This window comes from Anolis sagrei, chromosome Y (assembly GCF_037176765.1).
Source record: "Anolis sagrei isolate rAnoSag1 chromosome Y, rAnoSag1.mat, whole genome shotgun sequence".
NCBI lineage: Eukaryota > Metazoa > Chordata > Lepidosauria > Squamata > Dactyloidae > Anolis > Anolis sagrei.
In genome coordinates, this window is record NC_090035.1 from 77,322,247 (window position 1) to 77,344,822 (window position 22,576).

Consider the following 22,576-nt stretch of genomic DNA (forward strand, 5'->3'; position numbering starts at 1 on the left):
AAGGTGGCAGTCCTTTGTGATATTATACATTTTTGTCAGGAGGAGGCGGTGGTTTACAGTATCATAAGCCGCTGACAGGTCTATGAAGACAGCTCCTGTGATCTGCTGCCTTTCAAAGCCATCTTCTATGTGCTGAATCAGGTTCAACACTTGCGATGTGCAGCTTTTGCCTTTCCTGAAGCCAGCTTGCTGTGGAATCAGACAGGGGTCTATTTTTTCCATAATTCTGTGCAAAATAAGTCTCTCCAGAACTTTGCAAAGCCACTGAAAATAGATCTTATTTTTAATGCAGTGGAAAGCTAGGGCTAAGACAATTAAAGACTTGGAGATAATTTTCAAACTATAATCTTTCCATCAGGCCTCCAGCCTTCATGAACACATTTCCTTTCTGTTTGTTGTACTTTGCTTTAGTTCAGTATTCTGCTGACTCTGATACAAGCCTGGTTGAAACAGAACAGAGGAAGGGCTCAGAGTAAGGGTCCTATCTACTCTAGCACTCTCTCAAGGTTATGGGATGCTCCTAAACAGTTCTGTAGGTTGTTCTGGTGGGGAACTTTTGGCCTTCCAGATGTTTTAGACATCGACCGACACAGTTCCTTCCCATGGACACTGTTAAATGAGGCTGATGGGAAGTCTAGACCAAAACATCTGGAGGACCAAAATTTTCCTCATACCTACTTGTGTGCTAATTAGGATCAACCTCAAAATAATGGTTTGAACTTGGATTTACAAACTGTGGTTACAAGAGTGGTTAGTTGTGGCAGCTGGTTTGATGATGCAATGCGATTAATGTAAACCATGGAGGGGAGGGAGAGTCCTGGCAGATTAGCACATTATGGCTTGCAATTGCTCAGTTCTATTTGCACGCTGAATCACTCATCTTCGTTTGTACCGAACCACTAGTCTTGTTTGACCAAAACCTTTGTTCTGGCCACTCCTTTATGTTTTGATTTCTGTTATGCTGTGTGGAAATTGCAGATTGTTTTGCTCGTGTCAAACCAGCCTGAAGTGGTGCAAATAAATTAAGAATTTCATTGTTTACAGATCCTGTGCATATTTATTATTATGCCGCACATTTCATGTGAAGGTTGGCTTTTTAGCAAAAATATCTGGAGTACTTTCAGTATTGTTGAGAGTGCAAAAAGCACCATCTCTACTAATTCACTGAACTTTTGGTTGGCCTTTGTGGGATGTGGGACATTACCCTCTGTAGGTGTTTGATCTGATTCACCAAAGCAGCTATTTCAGTCCCAGAGATCCTGCTTCAAGGTATGTTCAACATACTCTCGTCCAACAACATTATATCGCAGTCACAACTACAGTATTTCCTCACTTATCATGGGTGTTACGTTCCAGGAATGCCTGCAAAAAGTGAAAATCCGCGAAGTAGGGATGCTATATCTATATAAATAAAAATGTAGTGTTCATTTGTGGGATTAATAGAACTCAAAAACCACTGGGCAAATTGACACCAAATCTGGGCACAACACACCTAACAGTCCAATGAGTGTCCATCGTCCCTAAACACACACACACACAAAACCCCAGCAGAAGAGACTTAAAAAACTCCAAAATACACCATATATACATATACAAATACACTCATATACATATACACATGCACAAATTCATACATACACACACATATATATATGCACAAACACACACAAATATACACATATGCACACATATACATACACACACATACATATACACATGCACACATACATATACACACAAATATTCATATAGACAAGCACACACATATACACAATATGCATGCACGCATATAAACACACATACACAAATATATACATATATATACACACACTCATATATATATACAAGTGTATATATATATGAGTGTAGAGGCTGGATGTCCATCTGTCAGGGGTGATTTGAATGCAATATTCCTGCTTCTTGGCAGGGGGTTGGACTGGATGGCCCATGAGGTCTCTTCCAACTCTTTGATTCTATGATTCTATGATTCTATACACCCACCCACACACACACATACATATATATATGCAAACACACATATATACACAAATATACACACACACACACACACACATACGCACATATACACACACAAAACACATATACACAGACTGGGCCACAGCAACGCGTGACGGGACAGCTAGTCTATATAAATAAAAATGTAATGTTCGTTTGAGGGATTAACATAACTCAAAAACCACTGAGTGAATTGACACCAAATTTGGACTCAATACACCTATCAGGCCAATGAGTGACCATCACTCATAAGGTACTTAAAAAGCCAAAAAAAATTAAAAATACAATACAACGCATGTGCATAACCACATAAATACACATATACACACATATATATATATACACACACAAAATACATATAAACAGACTGGGCCACAGCAACGCATGGCAGGGGATAGTTAGTGTATGTGTATGTGTGTGTGTGTATGTCGCATTCCGTGGGTAAGGCTGAAGTGAGGAGAGATTTAAAGGCATCGCGCACCTTTTTTTTTTGCTATCTATAAGGAAGGGATTATAAGGATGTGATTTACATACTGCTTTGTATCTCCTCTGTCTCTTTTTATGAATGAAAATGCTCCTAAAACAGTATGTAAATCACAGCTGCCTTGATTGGCTCCCTTTCTCCCGAGGGGGAGGGTGAAACCCCCTTCCACACTCCATCGTTACCAGGAGGTGGATTAGAATGCCACCCTGGGCAACGGCAACCATTCATAAACTGGGACGTGACCTCATCTCCGAGCCTCATTGGTGGCCCAGTAGGGTAAACAAACTGGGATTGACAACCGCTGGCAGGGCTGCGGGCCAATGGCAGGCGTACTACGCATGTGCAGAACGAGTACTGCAAAAACCCGTGAAACAGCGAGTCCGCAAAAAGCGAACCGCGAAGTAGCGAGGGAACACTGTACTTAGATATAATGTTGTTGGACGATAACATGAGTATGTTGAACATCAACAGGTTTGGGACCTGCCTACCTGCGTGACCGCATCTCTGTCTATGAACCCATGTGCTCCCTTCGTTCATCCGGGGAGGCCCTGCTCGAGATCCCACCGGCGTCGCAAGCGCGGTTGGTGGGGACGAGGGATAGGGCCTTTTCTGTGGTTGCCCCCCCGACTTTGGAACACCTTCCCCAAAGACATCAGATTAGCACCCACGTTGGCAGGCTTTAGGAAGTGCTTGAAGACCTGGCTGTTCCAATGTGCCTTCCCAGAATAGGAAACTTCAGCACTATGTCCCAGAAGCACTTTATTAGAGTTTTAAGATCCTCTGCACACTGCACATGCCCTGAAATCCAATATGTCGCCTATCACACCCAGCACTTTTTAATCTGTACCCACTACTTGGCCCGGCCTGGTTTTACTGTGTTTATGATGTAATGTTTTGTTGATATTGCTGTATGTTTTTGATTTGCTTTGAGTTGTATTGTTTTATGTTGTTATATTGAGTCCTCGGCCTTTGAAAGCCGCATCGAGTCCTTCGGGAGATACTAGCGGGGTACAAATAAAGTTTAATAATAATAATAAATAATAATAATCAACATGCCATCATTTTTTCATTAAAATAGCCAGTTAATACTGTCAAATAAGCATAAAGTTCCAACATGGTAAGGCACACAAAAATCACATTAATAATCAACTCAGTTGTCTCACCATCACATCTGTTTCTGACCATGTCTCTGAGCAAACAGCCTATTCAAAGTAGCAAGCAATTAAATGTACCAGTACAAAGTTTTATAATATATGATTGCTCTGTTGAGAGAAGTGGCATCCAAACAGTTTTCTTTCATGTCACTGAAGTTGCCTCATTTGTTGTTAAACCAAATTAAAGCGGTGTTGAAATTGGGAAAATCAGGTGCCGCTCGTCGCTGTCTGCGCTGTCTGCATTCAAGCCCATTTGAATTTCTGGTATGTCTGGAACTTGGCGCAGCATCATCAATCATGCAGTCAGTCACACGCGCATGAGTTATGCATCTTTCATATATCCAACCTCAAACTTTCACACTTCTGTTATTCATCGCTTATCGGCTTTTGTGCGCAGAAGCATTACTTGTTCTGACCAGAATGCATTTTCAATTTATGTATATAAGCTATAGCGGTTCATCTGAAACATAATTTTTCTAGCCGGCCTGAACTTAGATGAGCTGAATGTATAAATAGTAAGCAACATTTCTCAATGTATTCCTTTCGCATGTCTTTATGTTACACGGAAAGGAAAGAGTACATAATGAATAGTCTACAGGACTGTTTGGAATTCTTCAGAAGTAAACTAGCAGAAAGAAGTGTGGTATTGCTTTGAAGCTTTTCCATGAGAGCTTGAGAAGTAATAGTGAAGCTCCCAGTGGCCCAATGGGTCAAACCCTTGTGCCAGCAGGACTGCTGAGCAAAAGGTCGGTGGTTTGAATCCGGGGAGCAGAGTGAGCTCCCACCTGTCAGCTTCAGCTTCCCGTGCAGCAACATGAGAGAAGCCTCCCACAGGATGGTAAAACATCAAACATCCAGGCATCCCCTGGGCAATGTCCTTGCAGACGGCCAATTCTCACACCAGAAGCAACTTGCAGTTACTCAAGTCGCTCCTGACACGAAAAAAAGTGGGTTCGTTCCTATATTACATTACTAGTCAGATTTTGTAAGTTAAACAGAATTGATTCCGATTTTGTTGAATTGCTCTGTTTTCATGATATTTCCTATGCTATTATACATTTCCATTCACCTTATTAAACCAATTATTCTTTAATCAGCTTTCATATTGGCCTCCCCCCCCTATTCAAAATTAGTCTTTTATTGCTTGATGCTTGTTTACTATTGTTATGCTGCTTTATGCTTTTTAAATTGTAATTTGTTATTGTATTGTCGAAGGCGTTCATGGCCGGAATCACTGGGTTGTTGTAGTTTTTTTCGGGCTATATGGCCATGTTCTAGAGGCATTCTCTCCTGACGTTTCGCCTGCATCTATGGCAAGCATCCTCAGAGGTAGTGAGGTCTGTTAGAACTAGGATATATAAACCCTTTTTCCTAGTTCCAACAGACCTCACTACCTCTGAGGATGCTTGCCATAGATGCAGGCGAAACGTCAGGAGAGAATGCCTCTAGAACATGGCCATATAGCCCGAAAAATCCTACAACAACCCAGTAATTTGTTATTGCTTGCTTTCAATTGTATGCTTGTCTGGGCTTGCAATTAGAAGTTCTTCTTCTTCTAATGTGTATGTCTTCAAGTTGCCTGTCAAATTGTGGCAACTCTGGCCACATCTACACTGCCATATAATGCATTATATGAGTCTTCACTGCCAGATAATTCTCTTCGTCCCTTGCATTATAAACTGCATTTAATGGCAGTGTAGATGGGCTTCTATAACTTTTATAGGGTTTTCTTAAGCAAGGGATCTTCAGAGGTAGTTTTGCCAGTTCCTTCCTCTGAAATAAAGCCTAAATGACCCAGTATTTATTTATTTACAGTATTTCTTTCCTGCCTTTCTCAAGCCCAAAGGTGACTCAAGTATTCTATGACAGCCTCCCATCCAAGTTCTAACCAGATGCAGTCTGGTCTTGGAAGCTGACCCTTCTTCCACAATGAGACGTGACTTGGGTATCTTTAGGGTATTTATACCCAATCAGGTCTAATACTAGCATGCCTTTAAGCACTAGAACTACCTGTTGCAAATGAGCTGTGGTGTTGTTTCTGTGAGTTGGTAAAATTGCTACTGGCCAGCCTGAATCCACTTGGACTTCCTTCTTACCTCTCCTTCCAGGAGACAATGTTAGAACTTGCTATCAGGTGCCGAGGGCATGTTCAGGGCACAAACTGACTTGTCCCCGGTGTGTTTTCACAGGGCATGAGGTGTGGTTGGGTGGGGTGCTACTCTTGGATTGAGTTGGCTGAACCCTGCATTAAACCCTGAATTAATCTCACGGAATGACCTTGGATCAGTCACTGTCTCCCAGGGAATCTACCACAGAGGAGGCCATGTGTGTTGACTGTGCTCTTCTGTGGAAAGACCAGGGTGTGAATGTGCTAAATATAAATTTGGTACCCAAATTTTACTTGAGAAGGAGAGTGTAAATATAGATACTTACTTACTTACTTAGGCGATCCTTCGTTGTCTGAGTAGGATAATCCTCCAGGGTGGGTCCGTAGGTGACTATGGAGCCCTATTCTTGATCTACATCATCTCCCGCAGTGAGGATATTGGTTTCCAGGTGGAAGGCGGTCCCAGTCGGGGTTGGTTTGACGTACCTTCCTCTTGGCACATTTCTCTCTTTCGTCCTCCATTCGTGCCTCTTCAAATTCTGCAGCACTGCTGGTCACAGCTGACCTCTAGCTGGAGCGCTCAAAGGTCAGGGCTTCCCAGTTCTCAGTGTCTATGCCAGAGTTTTTAAGGTTGGATTTGGGCCCATCTTTAAATCTCTTTTCCTGCCTGCCAACATTCCGTTTTCCATTCTTGAGTTCGGAGTACAGCAACTGCTTTGGGAGACAGTGGTCAGGCATCCGGACAACGTGGCCGGTCCAGCGGAGTTGATGGTGGAGGACCGTTGCTTCAGTACTGGTGGTCTTTGCTTCTTCCAGCACACTGACATTTGTCCACTTGTCTTCCCAAGAGATTTGCAGGATTTTCTGGAAGCAGCGCTGATGGAATCATTCTAGGAGTTGCATGTGACGTCAGTAGACAGTCCACGTTTCGCAGGCATACAGCAGGGTTGGGAGGACAGTAGCTTTATAAACAAGCACCTTGGTATCCCTACGGATGTCCCGGTCCTCAAACACTCTCTGCTTCATTCGGAAAGATGCTGCACTCGCAGAGCTCAGGCGGTGTTGTATTTCAGTGTCGATGTTGACTTTGGTGGAGAGGTGGTTGCCAAGGTAGCGGAAATTGTCCACATTTTCTAATATAGATAACAGAATCACTAACTAGAATGGGTTCCATTTGATCAATGGAAAGCCTAGGATATTAGTCCTATGGCTTGCAGTTGATATACACCTGTATGCTGCATGTTGCAGGAAGAATGCTATACTCTCCAGCTGAGCACCATCTCAGTGTTATAAACTCAAAATGGGTTCTGACATGGGAAGTCTTTGTGGCTTAGTAGCTGGCTCAGAATTGGAAATAATTGGATTGATAAGGCCCTCAGTTTCTCTCGTAGATCACAAAGTTACTTGTTTATGTGCTGAGACTTTTATTGCTTTTTCTTTTTGCCAATCACTCCCGGTGTCCTTGTTTGTCCTTAAGTCTTTCGGATATGTTTAAAAAATTGTCCCAGTGGCTGAAATGTTATGCATTTCAGCAGAGTTATCAACAAGATCCTTTGAGTCAAGAACATGGAAAGAGAGCTGACAGCTTCAGGAAGCCTTGTCCACAATTTTGGCCTAACGGTGCAGTTTTGTCGAAATGGAGTTTTACAGCAATGGCTGTCGTGTGCAGATGTGCTTATTAAGAGACTTGTAGACTTTTGGGGAACTCTCTTGAAAAGCCAGTGCCCTGGATTTCTCAAAGACCATAAAAACAATACAAAATATGGAAATCGTCAAATTTGTGATTGAAAAAAGACAAGCAAAAGCACTGTTTTTCTCTTGGTTGTTTTAGATATGGAATGAACAACTTTGGGATTCTGGAACAAAGAGGGATAAGATGCCTGCAATGTTTGGGGACCTATTGGGAGGCCCACATCACACCATTATAGCACTACAATTGTCTTGCAACTTGCATTGTTGCAGTCTGTGGAATCCTGCGAGTTTATTGTTTGGTGAGGCATTGGAGCTCTCTGGCTGAGATGTCTAAATATGCCTCCTTACACTGCAATTCCCAGGAATCCATAAGATGGAAACTTGGTTAAAATGGAGTCATAATTCTCTCACTGTGCTCATGCGAAAGAGCTCCGGTGCATGGGGAAAAGAACTGGCATTTTGGTAAACTGGCAGCAGTAAACAAGAGGGGTCGCATCTCATCTTGGTGGCTCACTAATATCCCACCAAGATACTCATCTTTGGAACTATGATCCTCTGTATTGGGTTGTTGTAGGTTTTTTCGGGCTATATGGCCATGTTCTAGAGACATTCTCTCCTGACGTTTCGCCTGCATCTATGGCAAACATCCTCAGAGGTAGTCACCTCACTACCTCTGAGGATGCTTGCCATAGATGCAGGCAAAACGTCAGGAGAGAATGCCTCTAGAACATCGCCATATAGCCAGAAAAAACCTACAGCAACCCAGTGATTCCGGCCATGAAAGCCTTCGACAATACATCCTCTGTATTGTTAGAGATCACTTCATTGCGATGTTGCATTCAGAGGTACTGACCTTGAGTCTTCTTGGGCAACTTGCAAATTTCATTGTGTATTATAGATGTTTTGGAGAGCGATTGTGGCCCAAAGTTCACACCTATAATTACAGAAAGCTTTGTATTGCTGAAAGCTTTCATGGCCGGACTCAATGGGTTGCTGTGAGTTTTCCAGTCTGTGTGGCCATGTTCCAGAAGCATTCTCTCCTGACATTTTGCCTGCATCTATGGCAGGCATCCTCAGAGGTTGTGAGATCTGTTGGAAACTAGAAAAATAGGGTTTATATATCTGTGGAATAATGTCCAGGGTGGGAGAAAAAACTCTTGTTTGTTGGAGGTTGGTGTGAATGTAGCAATTGGCCAACTTGATTAGCACTGAATGACCTAGCCTTTTTAAAGGTCTGGCTTCTTACTGCCTGGGGGAATCCTTTTTTGGGAGGTCATTAGCTGGCTGTGATTGTTTCTTATTTAGAATTCCCCTGTTTTGGCGTGTTGTTTTTTTTATTTACTGTTATGGGAAGTTAATCAGGTGTGAATGTTGCAATTAGCCGCCTTAAGTTCTTTCTCCCACCCTGGACTTTCCACAGACATATAAACCCCACTTTCCTAGTTTCCAACAGATATCACAATCTCTGACGATGCCTGCCACAGACGCGGGCAAAACATCAGGAGAGAATGCTTCTGGTACATGGTCATACAGCCCGGAAAACCCACAACAACCCAACATGAAAAATAATATAGGGGAAAAGAATCACAGAGATGAAATGCACTCTTAGACTGATCTTTCACCCACATCTATGGCAGGCATCCTCAGAGGTTGTGAGGTCTGTTGGAAACTAGGCAAGTGAGGTTTATGTATCTGTGGAATGCCCAGGGTGGAAGAAAGCACTCTTGTCTGCTTGAGACAAGTGTAAATGTTGCAAATGGCTAGCTTGATTAGCATTTAATGTCCTTGCAGCTTCAAAGCCTGGCTGGGTGCTGCCTGGGAGAATCCTTTGTTGGAAGGTGTTAGTTGGCTTTGATTGATTCTGGTCTGGAATTCCCCTTCTTGCTCTTTATTTATTGTCCTGATTTTAGAGTATTTTTAATACCGGTAGCCAGATTTTGTTCCTTTTCATGGTATCCTCCTTTCTGTTGAAATTGTCCACATGCTTGTGTATTTCAGTGGCTTTTCTGTGTAGACTGACATAGTAGTTGTTAGAGTGGTCCAGAAAGCTTTGGTCAAGTGATGACTAATACTAAGTTTATTGGAATAGAAGGATACTTGCTTCAACAACTGGATTTCTAAGTAGGCTATCTATACAAACAAATCACTTGACTACTGTTGTAAAACAGGGGAAATCATTGTTTACATTTTTGTGACAGAACCCCCGCAGCTTTTAACAGGAAAAAAGAGTTAAAATAAGGAGGCTTGGTTCAGTAACTATTATAGTTCTTGTTGGGGAAGTTTTCAGAAGTGCAAGACAGTGGTCTTTTGGCAGCCTGACACTTTTCTTCCGTGCTGAATCTGCTGAAAATTCAGGAAAAGAGATTGTACGTGTATGTAGTCTGTAAGCTGGTAGGTATAAGAGGAGCTAGGTGTGGTTAGAAATGAAAAGATCACAGCCCATTAGTCTTAAATTGTTAGCATATTACCTCATATTAAACACTATTGGAAACTATCTGAACAAAAGCAAGCCGTTAATCTGCCTTGTGTTTTATAAGAAAAGGTGATTGTTCAAACAACACCTTAAAATACTACTGAATGCCAAGCCAAATGTTTGCATGTTTGCCCCAGTGAGTCATGTTGAATTTTTCAGCTGAAGTCTTCCTAATAACTAGTAACGCTGCAGAAAGGAAGCGAAATATAAATAAGAATTAACAAAGTGTCGAAGAGCAGATTCACAACTTTCAAAAATGAAATGTTGCTGCGAAAGTACAGATTTTGGATACAGTCTATTGGTAATACAGACCAAAGACCCCTGGTAATAACGATTTGGGAGAGAGTGGGTTGCAAACTGAAATAAGCAAGAAAAAGAAAATGAAGGAAGACTGTCTTTTCTAGATGTCTAAGTCATCCATAAACCAGATCAACAATTGGGTCACCCCATTTACAGAAAACCCACACACATAGATAGATATCTACACAAAAACTCCAACCATCAGCCAAGTCAAAAAAGAAGCACAATTAAAGCCTTGGCAGACCGTGCAAAAAGAATCTGCGAAGCCCACCTCCTCCAAGATGAACTGAACCACCTCAACTGGGCTCTCCAGGCCAATGGAGACTCCGCCTCAGACATCGGAAGAGCTGCAAGACAACCGAGAAGAAGCCACGAGAATCAAATCAAAGATCCACCCAGAGGAAAAGTGTTCTTGCTATACATCAAGGGAACCACTGACTGCATAGGGAAGCTGATGAGGAAACACAACATACAAACTATCTATAGACCCACCAAGAAAATCCAACAAATGCTACGTTCAGCAAAGGAGAAGAGGGATCCTCTCACCTCTGCAGGAGTCTACCGTATACCCTGCAGCTGTGGACAAGTCTACAGAGGGACCCCCAAATGCAGCATTGCCCAAACACGAATCAAGGAACATGGAAGGCACTGCAGACTACTTCAACCAGAGAAGTCAGCCATAGCAGAGCACCTGATGAACCAACCTGGACACAGCTTATTATTTGAGAACACAGAAATGCTGGACCACTCTCACAACCACCATGTCAGACTACACAGAGAAGCCATCGAAATACACAAGCATGTGGACAATTTCAACAGAAAGGAGGAAACCATGAAAATGAACAAAATCTGGCTACCAGTATTAAAAAAAACTCTACAATTACAACAGCAAAACAACAGAGAGGAAACAAACAAGGACATCTAATCACCTCTACAAAAGATTGCCCCAGGCACAGCCAGGTCATCAAATGCTAATCGAGGTGGTCAGTTGAAATATTCACACCTAGCTCCAACAGACAAGAGTCTTTTGTCCCATCCTGGATATCATTCCACAGATATATAAACCCATTTTCCTAGTTCCAACAGACCTCACTACCTCTGAGGATGCTTGCCATAGATGCAGGTGAAACGTCAGGAGGGAATGCCTCTAGAACATGGCCTTTTAGCCCAAAAAAACCTACAACAACCCAGTGATTCCGGCCATGAAAGCCTTTGACAATACATTGAAATAAGCAAACTTGTAATCTTTAGCATCCTCATGTCCTAAAAATACTTGGCAAACATAGAGTAGAAACATTCATAGGACTTCCCGTATGTCATCTTGTAATCCTCACAACAACCATGTTAGCTAGGCCAGTATTATCCTCATATTGCAAATGTGGATCAGCCTCAGGCAACCTTGGCAAGATTTGAATAGAGAAATCCTGAGCGGGTAATTTTTCCTCTGTTGCTAATTGAACCTCTGATTGAAAAATAATGATCCTTTTTACGGAGTGTAACATGCTTCACTTCTTAACATTTCCCACTGTATTCCTTTTAAGTATTGATATGTTAGTCCTCACCTGCAAATTAAGCTTATTTCCCTCATTTATTTCTTGTATCACAGCTGGTGCGTAAAAGCCACTGGCTTTCATTAGACAAGAAGTGATCTGTGCAGAACTCAGAGTGGTCATTCCAAGCCCAAGTGGTTGCTCATTCTTCATTAGGGACTAACTTCGTATTGTCAGTTCTTATAATGTACCTATTGAAACAGGCCAGTGTTTCTCAACCTTCCTAATGCCGCGACCCCTTAATACAGTTCCTCATGTTGTGCATAACATTATTTTTGTTGCTACTTCATAACTGTAATTTTGCTACTGTTATGCATCATCATGTATATATCTGATATGCAGGATGTACGAGGGTGAGTCAAAAAGTTTTGCCTCCTGTGTCATAAAAACATTATAAATGAACATATAACAGCAGAAGTTGCTACAGATCATACCTGAACTATCTTCTACACAAAGGTACCGTTCAACATAGTCACCATCGATTTGTACACATTTGCACCATCATTTAACCCACGCATAAGGTACATATAGTTTCATCTATGCTGACGATCGTGCCATCACCACTCAAGCAGGGGGTTTTGAGATGGTTGAACAGAAGCTCTTCGAAGCTCTAGATGCTCTTACTGCCTATTACAGGGAAAACCAGCTGATTCCTAACCCATTTAAATCACAGACGTGTGCTTTCCATCTTAAGAACAGACAAGCATCTCGAGCTCTGAGGATTACCTGGGGCGACTTACAGGGAGCTGTCAACCCCCCTGTTTAAGGAGCTCCATTGGCTGCCGTTCATTTTCCGATCCCAATTCAAGGTGCAGGTTTTTACCTACAAAGCCCTGAACGGTTTGGGACCCGCCTACCTGCGTGACCACATTTCTGTGTACGAACCCACGCAATCTCTTCGATCATCTGGAGAGGCCCTGCTCTCGCTCCCACCTCCCTCGCCGGTGTGATTGGAGGGGATGAGGGAGAGGACCTTCTATGTGGTTGCCCCTTGACTCTGGAACTCACTCCCCAAGGATATCAGACAAGCCCCCACATTGGCAGTCTTCAGGAGGAGCCTGAAAACGTGGCTATTCCAATGTGCCTTTCCTGAATAAAGGAAACAATCTCCAGCAAATACTCCGAGAAGCACTTTAATTACCCGTTGGGTTGTTCTTACCTTGATTTAAAACCCTCCCAATAGATACACCCTCTGCTCATGTCCAGCATCTGTTTTAAAAGTTTTTAATTATTACATCTGGCCCAGTCATAGGTTTTTAAATTCTTGTGTGTTATTGCTTACTTGTGATTTATATTGATTGTACTGTTTATTTTGGTTATTGTTGTTTTATTATTGCTTGTTGTTTTGATATGCTTTTGGGCTTGGCCTCATGTACCCTGGGAGTTATCCTGGACCATTCTCTGACCTACAAGAAGCACTGCTTGAATATCAAGCAAAAAGTGGGCGCTAGAAACTATCATATCACCCAGGCATAAAACCATTTTGGATCTGGAGTGGACAGATCATTGGCAATAGCTGAGTTCGATCCAGAGTTAGGTTTGTATGATTTGATATCCTCTCTCAAATATACCTGACCACCAAGGCAGCTTATCCATTTGTAGCGCTGTCGCTCATTGTTCTTCCTTTCTTGCTTTGTTTTGGCACATGCACAAATCTTATGATAATAGCTCACATACTGTTCTTAGTATATGCAGTTTGCTAGCTTTGCATGTGGCCAGGACGTGGTGTAAAACAGGATTTTATAACGTAAACATGGAAGTGGATTGCAGGAAATATTGAGCCTGTTATTAAACATTGCTGTTTCTCTGCAGTGAAGTTGAATGGCTTTTACAACTGACTTGCATTCATCTCAGTTCATTGTATGGTTGGTACGCTCACATACGTCCTCCCAGCTCATAAGCGGTTGATGTTTTGTTGTTGCTGTCTTTGTGCAACTGGCTGTGGAATAAGAGAGCTGCATATCTGTGGGGGAAACGTAATGTTGTAGGAGACAGTGCGGATACTGCATTAATTATGCGTAGCCATCTTAGAGATGTTCTTGTCCCAAGATCTGTTTTGTTTGTTCCAGCACAGTCTGGCTTTTGAGCAAAAAATCTCACCCATTTTGATCTTTTTTATGCTGCGCAGCAATCAAGGCTCTCATTCCACGGCACCCATCTCCTTCCCCGAGAAATGAGGCTAGCTTTGTTCGGTTTGGTGCGGCAGGGAGCATTTGGGGTCAACCTTGCTATCCAGAGCCTTGAGCTTGCAAAGGCTTAATGACTGTGTGACTGCGTTCAAACAGCCCTTTATGTCTCGTGCTGGTGCCTTTCTTCCCCTTCGAGTTTACACGCTTGCCTTTTGATTTTCTTTCTGGGCCCCGTCGGGTATGAAAATGGAGCCAGCGGAGGTGGTTGCTTAACTAACCACCTTTTTTTCATAGAGGTGGAGTAATGGCATGTTGCAAATCCTCCTAATGATAAGGAACCACAGGGTGGCTGTAAGGAAATGGCAATGTATGGTGTGTCTTGAGAGAGAGAGAGATGCAACTAAGTGTGATGAACAAGGCCTTGAAGCTTCTGCAGGTGAAATGCCTTTGTTGCACTCTCAAATGTAAGGCTGAGGTGGGGATGGGGAAGCTCAATTGGAGACCTTTTAGAATCCTTGGCACTTACCGTTGGAAGAGACCCTAAGGGCCATCCAGTCCAACTCCCTTCTGATGTGCAGAATCACGGAATCCAAGCCCTCCCAACAGATGTGATCCAATACAACATGTGATCCAATACAACAGCCAGCAGAGTGTCTGCTGTGGATTCATCTTGTTGTGTTTCTAATAATAATAATAATAATAATAATAATAATAATGGATTTTGTATCACAAAATAACAAGCTGAACACTTCCCAGCATATATATCTTGTTTGCTGTGTCATAATGTGTTTTTGTGTCAGAATAATAATAACAATAATAATAATAATAAAATTATTTCTAGACCACACCTCTCTCCCAACATGGACTCAGGGTGGTTTACAACACAAAAACAGGCAAACATTCAATGCCTTACTAAGTAGCAAACAACATCAGGAATAATACAAAAACAATACACAATAATAGCAATAAACTTATAATGAAAGATTTAAATGTTGAGATGAGGTATAAACCAATTAGACAATAAACTAGGATGTGTGAGAAGAGCAAACCACTGACCACCTGCTGCAATGCCATCTCAGCCCTGCCACATGCACAATGGAGGACCTCCTTGCAGCAACACCAGAGGCACTCCAAGTGGCCAGCTACTGGTCAAAGGACATTTAATCAACTACCAAGATTGCTGCAGATCCAATCTTAAGAAATGGGGCCAAAAAGTGGAGTCCACGACATGCGATTGTGGAGAAGAGCAAACCACTGACCACCTGCTGTAATGCACCCTGAGCCCTGCCACATGCACGATGGAGGACCTTCTTGCAGCAACACCAGAGGCACTCCAAGTGGCCAGATACTGGTCAAAGGACATTTAATCAACTACCAAGCTTGCAAATTTTGTGTTTTTTCTGTTTGTTTGTTTTGTTCTGTTAGAAATGTAATACAATTGTCTGGTGGAGCCCCCGGTGGCGCAGTGGGTTAAACCCCTGTGCCAGCAGGACTGAAGACCGACAGGTCGCAGGTTCGAATCCGGGGAGAGGTGGATGAGTTCCCTCTATCAGCTCCAGCTCCTCATGCGGGGACATGAGAGAGGCCTCCCACAAGGATGATAAAAACATCAGATCATCCAGGCGTCCCCTGGGCAATGTCCTTGCAGACGGCCAATTCTCTCACACCAGGAGTAACTCCTGAAATGAACAAAAAAAAATTGGTTGCCCCTGACACGATAAATAAATAACCATAAGAAGAACCCAGTGTGAGGTTAGCTTGGGTGACACAGAGATACACTTTTCCACCCAATCCGCTTAACCTGAGTTCATCCACTTACACCAGTCCTAGACTGGGTTTGAATCCATAGCTTGAGGGGCTTAGTGCACCTTCCTTCACAGTCCGGGCTGCCTCCGAGTGGACAGCGCAGGTAGTCTATGTGTCTGCATAATCTTTCCCATATTGTCCGTTGACAAGTTTGTTTGGACTGGAGGCGCTGGGAAGATAAATGGCGGTGGCAGCTGCTCCTTTCCCTCTCCGCGGTGCACAGGCACAGTGGCTCTTTTGTTCCCAGCGTGGAATGATACGGCCCTCTGGGCTGGTCCATTAACCCACTTTCCCTCCCTGATGAGGTGAATGGCTTTCTGCGAAATGAGGTCCCTGTGCAGGCAGCCTCGGTGGCAATTAGAGCTTTTAAGCCACGCAATTGATGACCTGGACGCTGACTAAATCCTCTCCAGCCCAGATTCACCTATCATCAATCTACTCCCTTCCCTGGGAGGCAGGCAAGCAGGCCTTCTGCTTTTATCTCCCCAAAGGCTGGCCTCTCGGAAAGTGGCAATTAAAACAATTGCTTAATTGAGACATTGGGCTCCCCCTCCATCCCCAACTCAGCGTGCATATTTACTGAAGCAGGCCTTCCTCCTCCGAAGGGCAACCACCTTTGCCCTCTGGTGCCTTCCCTCTTTTCATATTGTAAATTTCCTGGCCAGATTTCTTGCATTCCTCTTTAGGACAGCTACAAGCAGTATTGAAAGTTACTATCAACTTTCTTAGATGTGAAATTGCTAAAAACTTCTTTTAAGAGGCATGCCACAACTCACCTTTCCATCATATTTTACACCTACCGTATATTCCGGCATATAAGACCCCTGGGCGTATAAGACGACCCTCAACTTTTCCAGTTAAAATATAGAGTTTGGGATATACTCGCCGTATAAGACCACCCCTCTTCCGATGCACACCAAATAAAAAAAAAATAAAAATCATATTTGAATTCAATATGGTATGAATATGAGTATGAATATGAATTAAAAATATGGTAGTTTTAATTCAAATGCTTATGATATGCAGGTTCCTATGAGAGGGACATTGTACCTTACATTGTACATTACAGTTGCTCTTCCTGCCTTGAATTTCATTTACACTCTGGGTCGTTTACATCATGCTGGCAAGTATGAAAGCAGGCTTTAAATGGTTCAGATTACATTTATGTTGGCATAGAAGCTTGCATGCAAATAGAAGTCAAGCTTTGTATTATGAGTACTGAGGTGATTGCAAAGCATTTGTAGAATTTTTATCTATATGTAGTTTTATAAGTCAGGATCTCCTATCAGAAGAGAGAGGCAGATTGGACCCTAATCCTTCAGAAATGTAGCATTTGGCATGGCACATGTTTACTAGGTCGCATCTTGACATGTCTTCATCCTTAAATCACTGTGACAGCTTAAATTGTTTTGGAGTTTCTCAAGAACACAGCCAGGTGATGTTTAATTGTTAGAAGGGGAAAAGAGATCAGAAAAGAGGAAAGGGGGCCCTGGGTAAATAAGAGCTTTCAAGATTGACTTCTGTCAAAAATTAGATGCAAAGATACAGGATGGGGGATGCGTGGCTCAAGATCAGTACATGTGAAAAAGGTCTTGGGGTCCTTTTGGACAACAAGTTAAACATGAGCCAACAATGTAATGCTGCAGCAAAAAAGCCATTGGATTTTGGCCTGCATTAATAGGAGTCTAGTGTCTAGATCCAGGGCAGTCATCCTGCCCATGCTCTATTCTGCCTTGGTTAGACCACACCTGGAATACTGTGTCCAATTCTGGGCACCACAATTGAAGGGAGATGTTGACTAAGCTAGAATGTGTCCAGAGGAGGGCGACTCAAATGGTCAAGGGTCAGGAGAAAAAACCCTATGAGGAACGGCTGAAAGAGCCAGGCATGTTTAGCCTGCAGAAGAGAAGGCTGAGAGGAGGCATGATGAGGGCCATGTATAAATACTTGAAGGGAAGTCACAGGGAGGAGGAAGCAAGCTTGTTTTCTGCTGCCCTGGAGACTAGGACGCAATGGAACAATGGCTTCAAGCTACAAGAACATTAGGAAGAACTTCCTGACCGTGAGAGCCGTTCAGCAGTGGAACTCTCTGCCCCACAGTGTGGTAGAGGCTCCTTCTTTGGAGGTTTTTAAACAGAGGCTGGATGGCCATCTGTTGGGGGTGCTTTGAATGCAATTTTCCTTCTTGGCAGGGGGTTGGACTGAATGGCCCATGAGGTCTCTTCCAACTCTATGATTCTGCTTCATAACTGTAATTTTGCTTCTGTTATGAATCATCATGTAAATATCTGATATGCAGAATGTGTTTTCATCCACTGGGTGAAATGTGGCACAAATACCCGATACACCCAAATTTGAATACTGGTGGGGTTGGGGATGGGATTGATTTTGTCATTTGGGAGTTGTAGTTGCTGGGATTTATAGTTCACCTACAATCAAAGATCATTCTGAACTCCACCAGCAATGGAATTGAACCAAACTTGGCACACAGAACTCCCATGACCAACCGAAAATACTGGAAGGATTTCGTGGGCATTGATCTTGAGTTTTGGAGTTGTAGTTCACCTACATTCAGAGAGCACTGTGGACTCAAACAATGATGGATCTGGACCAAACTTGGCACGAATACTCAATATTCCCAAATGTGAATACTGGTGGAGTTTGTGGAAAATAGACCTTGCCATTTGGGAGTTGTGGTTGCTGGGATTTATAGTTCGCCTACAATCAAAGAACATTCTGAACCCCATCAACAATAGAATTGGGCAAAAGTTCCCACACAGATATATAAACCTCTCTTGCCTAGTTTCCAGCAGACCTCACAACCTCTGAGGATGCCTGCCATAGATGTGGGCGAAACGTCAGGGGAGAATGCTTCTGGAACATGGCCATACAGCCCAGAAAACTCACAGCAACTCAGTCATTCTGGCCATGAAAGCCTTCAACAACTATATTTGTAATTCCTTGTTTTGCAAGGGCAAAATAAATGTATACTAGTTCCTCTTTTTTAGCTAAGATGAGCTTCCAGAACAGCTTGTAGCAATTAAAACCCTCACAGTATTAGATGTTAAGGCTACATGGATGCTTGGAGAGGGGTAGAATAATATTTTCCTTTTCAAATCTGTTCCTGTGATCTTCTTGAATTTTGCCTTTATTTCTCTTTTAGCAAATTAAAATCTAGCTGTTCACTTTAGTAGACAGAGAAAGTAAAGGTCATCTTATCTTCTCTGATCTCTCTTGATACAGTGAAACATTTAAGACTAATATAAATTCAGTAGGAAATGTTAAGCCAAAGTTCCCTAATGTTGATAATATAACTAATCTTTTGTGATAATTTCCCTCCCAGGAACTTCTCTTCTTTTTTCTTCTCCTTGGTAGTGCCAAGTCCTTCAGATTTGTGATTTCTTTTTCTCTTGCCAGGGTTGGGCACAGAAGGTATCTACCGGGTGAGCGGAAACAAGTCTGAGATGGAAAGTTTACAACGGCAGTTTGATCAAGGTATTTTGGGGAAAAATTGCATTCATAACCTTTTTGAAAAGGAAAAATGATATCATTTCCTTTTGGTAAATTTGAATCTCCATGAACATGTGGAGACTACCTTTTGAAAACTACTAGTCAAGGAAAGACATGACCTTGTTAGAAGTCAACCCTTTGAAAAAGTAATGTTTACAAGCATTCATGTAATGGCACACAGGTAACTCAACTGTTAAACTGATAAACCATGTCTTTGATCTCCCAGGGACAAAGACATGCCACTGCACAAAAGACATATATTTGGCTAGTAGAGTTTTAAAAATATTTCTTTGAGGTTGAAGTTGAAATTGCAGTTGCCCAAAAACATATTCTGTCGGAACTCAGATGCCTTAAAGAGCCAGACACAGGAGTATATTCAAAACAATAGTTTGTTAAATCAAAGTAATAAACCCTTTGAAGGATTCTTCATCTGTGAGTGACATAAGTATCTCCCAAATTCTCTTCCTTTGCCGCTCCTCATCTAACACATGGGCACCTCGTTTCCCTCCTCTACTACTCCTACTATCAGTTGTAACGTTGCCAGCAGATTCTACTACAACGTATACTGTATATACTCCAGTATAAGCCCTTTTTAAGGCTGAAAAATACACACACACTGTATAAGCCTAGTTTTAGGCTGAAAAAGTCCCCCTCAGCTTATACTCGAGTCAAGGTTATATATTATTTTACTCTGTTGTTGTTATTATTATTATTTCATTTATTATTTTATTCTATTTATTATTATTATTATTATTATTATTATTATTATTATTACATTTATCATTTTATTCTTATTATACATTTATTATTTTACTGTATAATTGTTGTTTATTATTTATTTATTTACTTACTTTGCTTATATACCGCTGTATCTCAAGCCCCAAGGCGACTCACAGCGGTTCACAAACAGTAAAAACAGTAGAAACAGCAGTGGTTCCATACAACATATAACAATTGACTTAACACATTAGCCATAAATTACCAATAAGCAATTACAATGCACAATTATTACAAAAAACAACCGTACCCAATCTTCTCATCATCCAAGCGTAGTCCAGGTTCATCGTCCATTGTTCCATTCCTATGTTCCATTACTAGATTGCACTAAATTACTCAAACGCCTGCACAAACATCCAGGTCTTCACCTTTTTGCGGAATACCATTAGAGATGGTGCTAGTCTAATGTTATAGCTACATTCATTATTTTACTCTTTTTATAATTTTCATTATTTTACTCTTTTTATTATTGTTATTATTACATTTATTATGTTACTCTATTATTATTGGAAGGATACGTAAGCACATTTACATTGAAGAAGGTAAATAATGATTTGGTAAGAGTTGGACAGTCTTATCTTAAATTACCATTTTTGTAAATATTCAAAAATATATAACCTACTGAATCCTCAATTAATGTAATTGTATTGGTATCTATTTTTATTTTTCAATTTACCAATAGCTGCTGCATTTCCCACCCTCGGCTTATACCCGAGTCAATCTGTTTTCTCAGTTTTTTGTGGTAAAATTAGGTGCCTCGGCTTATATTCGGGTCGGCTTATACTCGAGTATATACAGTACTCTACCTTGAAATCTTTTAGTTTAAAATATGCACTCAGAGACAAAAAAACAAAGTCACAAAGTTACTCACAAACATCTTGTATTAATTCACCGTACAAGTACATTTCTTATTAAAGTTAGAATATAGTTTCTCTGTGTTGAGAACACGGGGCATCATTCTTAATCAATAACCCATAGTCCAAAGTCTTTAAGTACACATCTTATGAAAGTCCAAACTGTATAACTGTACTCACTGCTTCTTAAAACAAAAATATAGTAAATTGTTCTTGCATAAGTCCAAATTAGTCCAAAAGCAGACTACATCCACCTCCATTGAAGTCTAAAGCAAACTGCTAACGTTGAAGTCCAAAACCATAATGATAACAAAAGGGAGTCTTGAGTCTGAGCATGCTCAGTACCATCACATGTCTGTAGCCCCTCCCACACCAAAGAGGTCAGTCAATCTGGCAAATCAGTATACACATACAAAGCAGGTTAGTGAACATATACATTAACAAACAAATAGTGAAGGCCTGGAAGGTTGCTATTTCCAACAGGGTAAGAGCAATCTCTGTCCTGTTGCCTGAGATATGATGGGACACAATAGTAATCTATATAAATAAAAATGTAATGTTCGTTTGTGGGATTAGCATAACTGACAAATGGACACCACATTTGGACACAATACACGTATCAGTCCAACGAGTGACCATCACTCATAAAAACACCGAAAAACACAGCGGAAGAGACCTTAAAAGCCAAAAAATAAAAATAAAAAATATATTACAATGCATGTGCAAAACCACATATATATGTGTGTGTAAACATATATATACACATATACACAAACATATACGCACACAAAATACATATTCACAGACTGGGCCACAGCAACGCGTGGCAGGGCATGGCTAGCATAGATATATATGTATATAGATATATATCTCAAGCTCTCAGTGAGTGACATCATGCTTGTAACTAGGAAACCTGAAAATTCAGTAGGGCAAAGGTATGCTGTTTGCCTTGATAGCTTTGATAGACAAGGTGTAATCATTGTGAAATGTTCATGTAGATCACAATCTGGACCTTGTGGAGAAGGACTTCACTGTGAATGCTGTAGCTGGAGCCATGAAGAGCTTCTTCTCAGAATTGCCTGAACCCCTGGTACCTTACAACATGCAGGCTGAGCTGGTGGAGGCCCACAGTGAGTATGCCTCATTGGGCTTTTTTAATATATTAATAAAGGTATGTTCAGACCTCTCAATCTTTCTTCATCCTGGCTTGAAAGCACCCTGACTTGGGGAGGAAAACACAAAAACTCCTATATTTTGCAAACAGATGGTGCTTTCTGCAACCATCAGGATCGTCCCCATGTAAGCCACCCCGAGTCCCTTCGGGGATGGAGGCAGGGTACAAAAACAAAGTTGTTGTTGTTGTTGTTATATTTGTTCATGTTCTGTTGCAGATACATATGTGGATAATAGCACAGAGTGGGCATGACAACTCTAGCTCTGCCATGGCCTGGAACACATAGCACTTTAAAGGCTTCCTGCATTTGTGTTTTTCCCTCAGAGTTCAGAGCTGCATAGATGATCTGAGAAAGATCGTTCTTGTGTTTAAAAACAGAGGATCCTAATTTCCTTGCCTGCTCTTCAGCCTTTGTTTGGATCAAGACTGCTATAAAGGGTTGCTCATGAGCTTTACCCCTTCATCTCGGCAGCTCACAACTTCTGATAATTATATCAGGTTAAGGTCCTCCAAGCCCTTAAATACTGAATGGTAGAATCATAGAATCGAA

General features: G+C 41.7%; 1 protein-coding gene across 1 annotated transcript in view; it reads left to right on the plus strand.

Moving 5' to 3' along the window:
* LOC132781683 (rho GTPase-activating protein 35) overlaps nt 1–22,576 on the plus strand; it is a 128,301-nt gene that overhangs the window by 88,086 nt on the left and 17,639 nt on the right. Inside the window, exons 4-5 of the mRNA XM_060786066.2 lie at nt 19,129–19,206; nt 21,851–21,982. Of these exons, the coding sequence (XP_060642049.1) occupies nt 19,129–19,206; nt 21,851–21,982 (210 nt within the window). The remainder of the gene's footprint in view (nt 1–19,128; nt 19,207–21,850; nt 21,983–22,576) is intronic.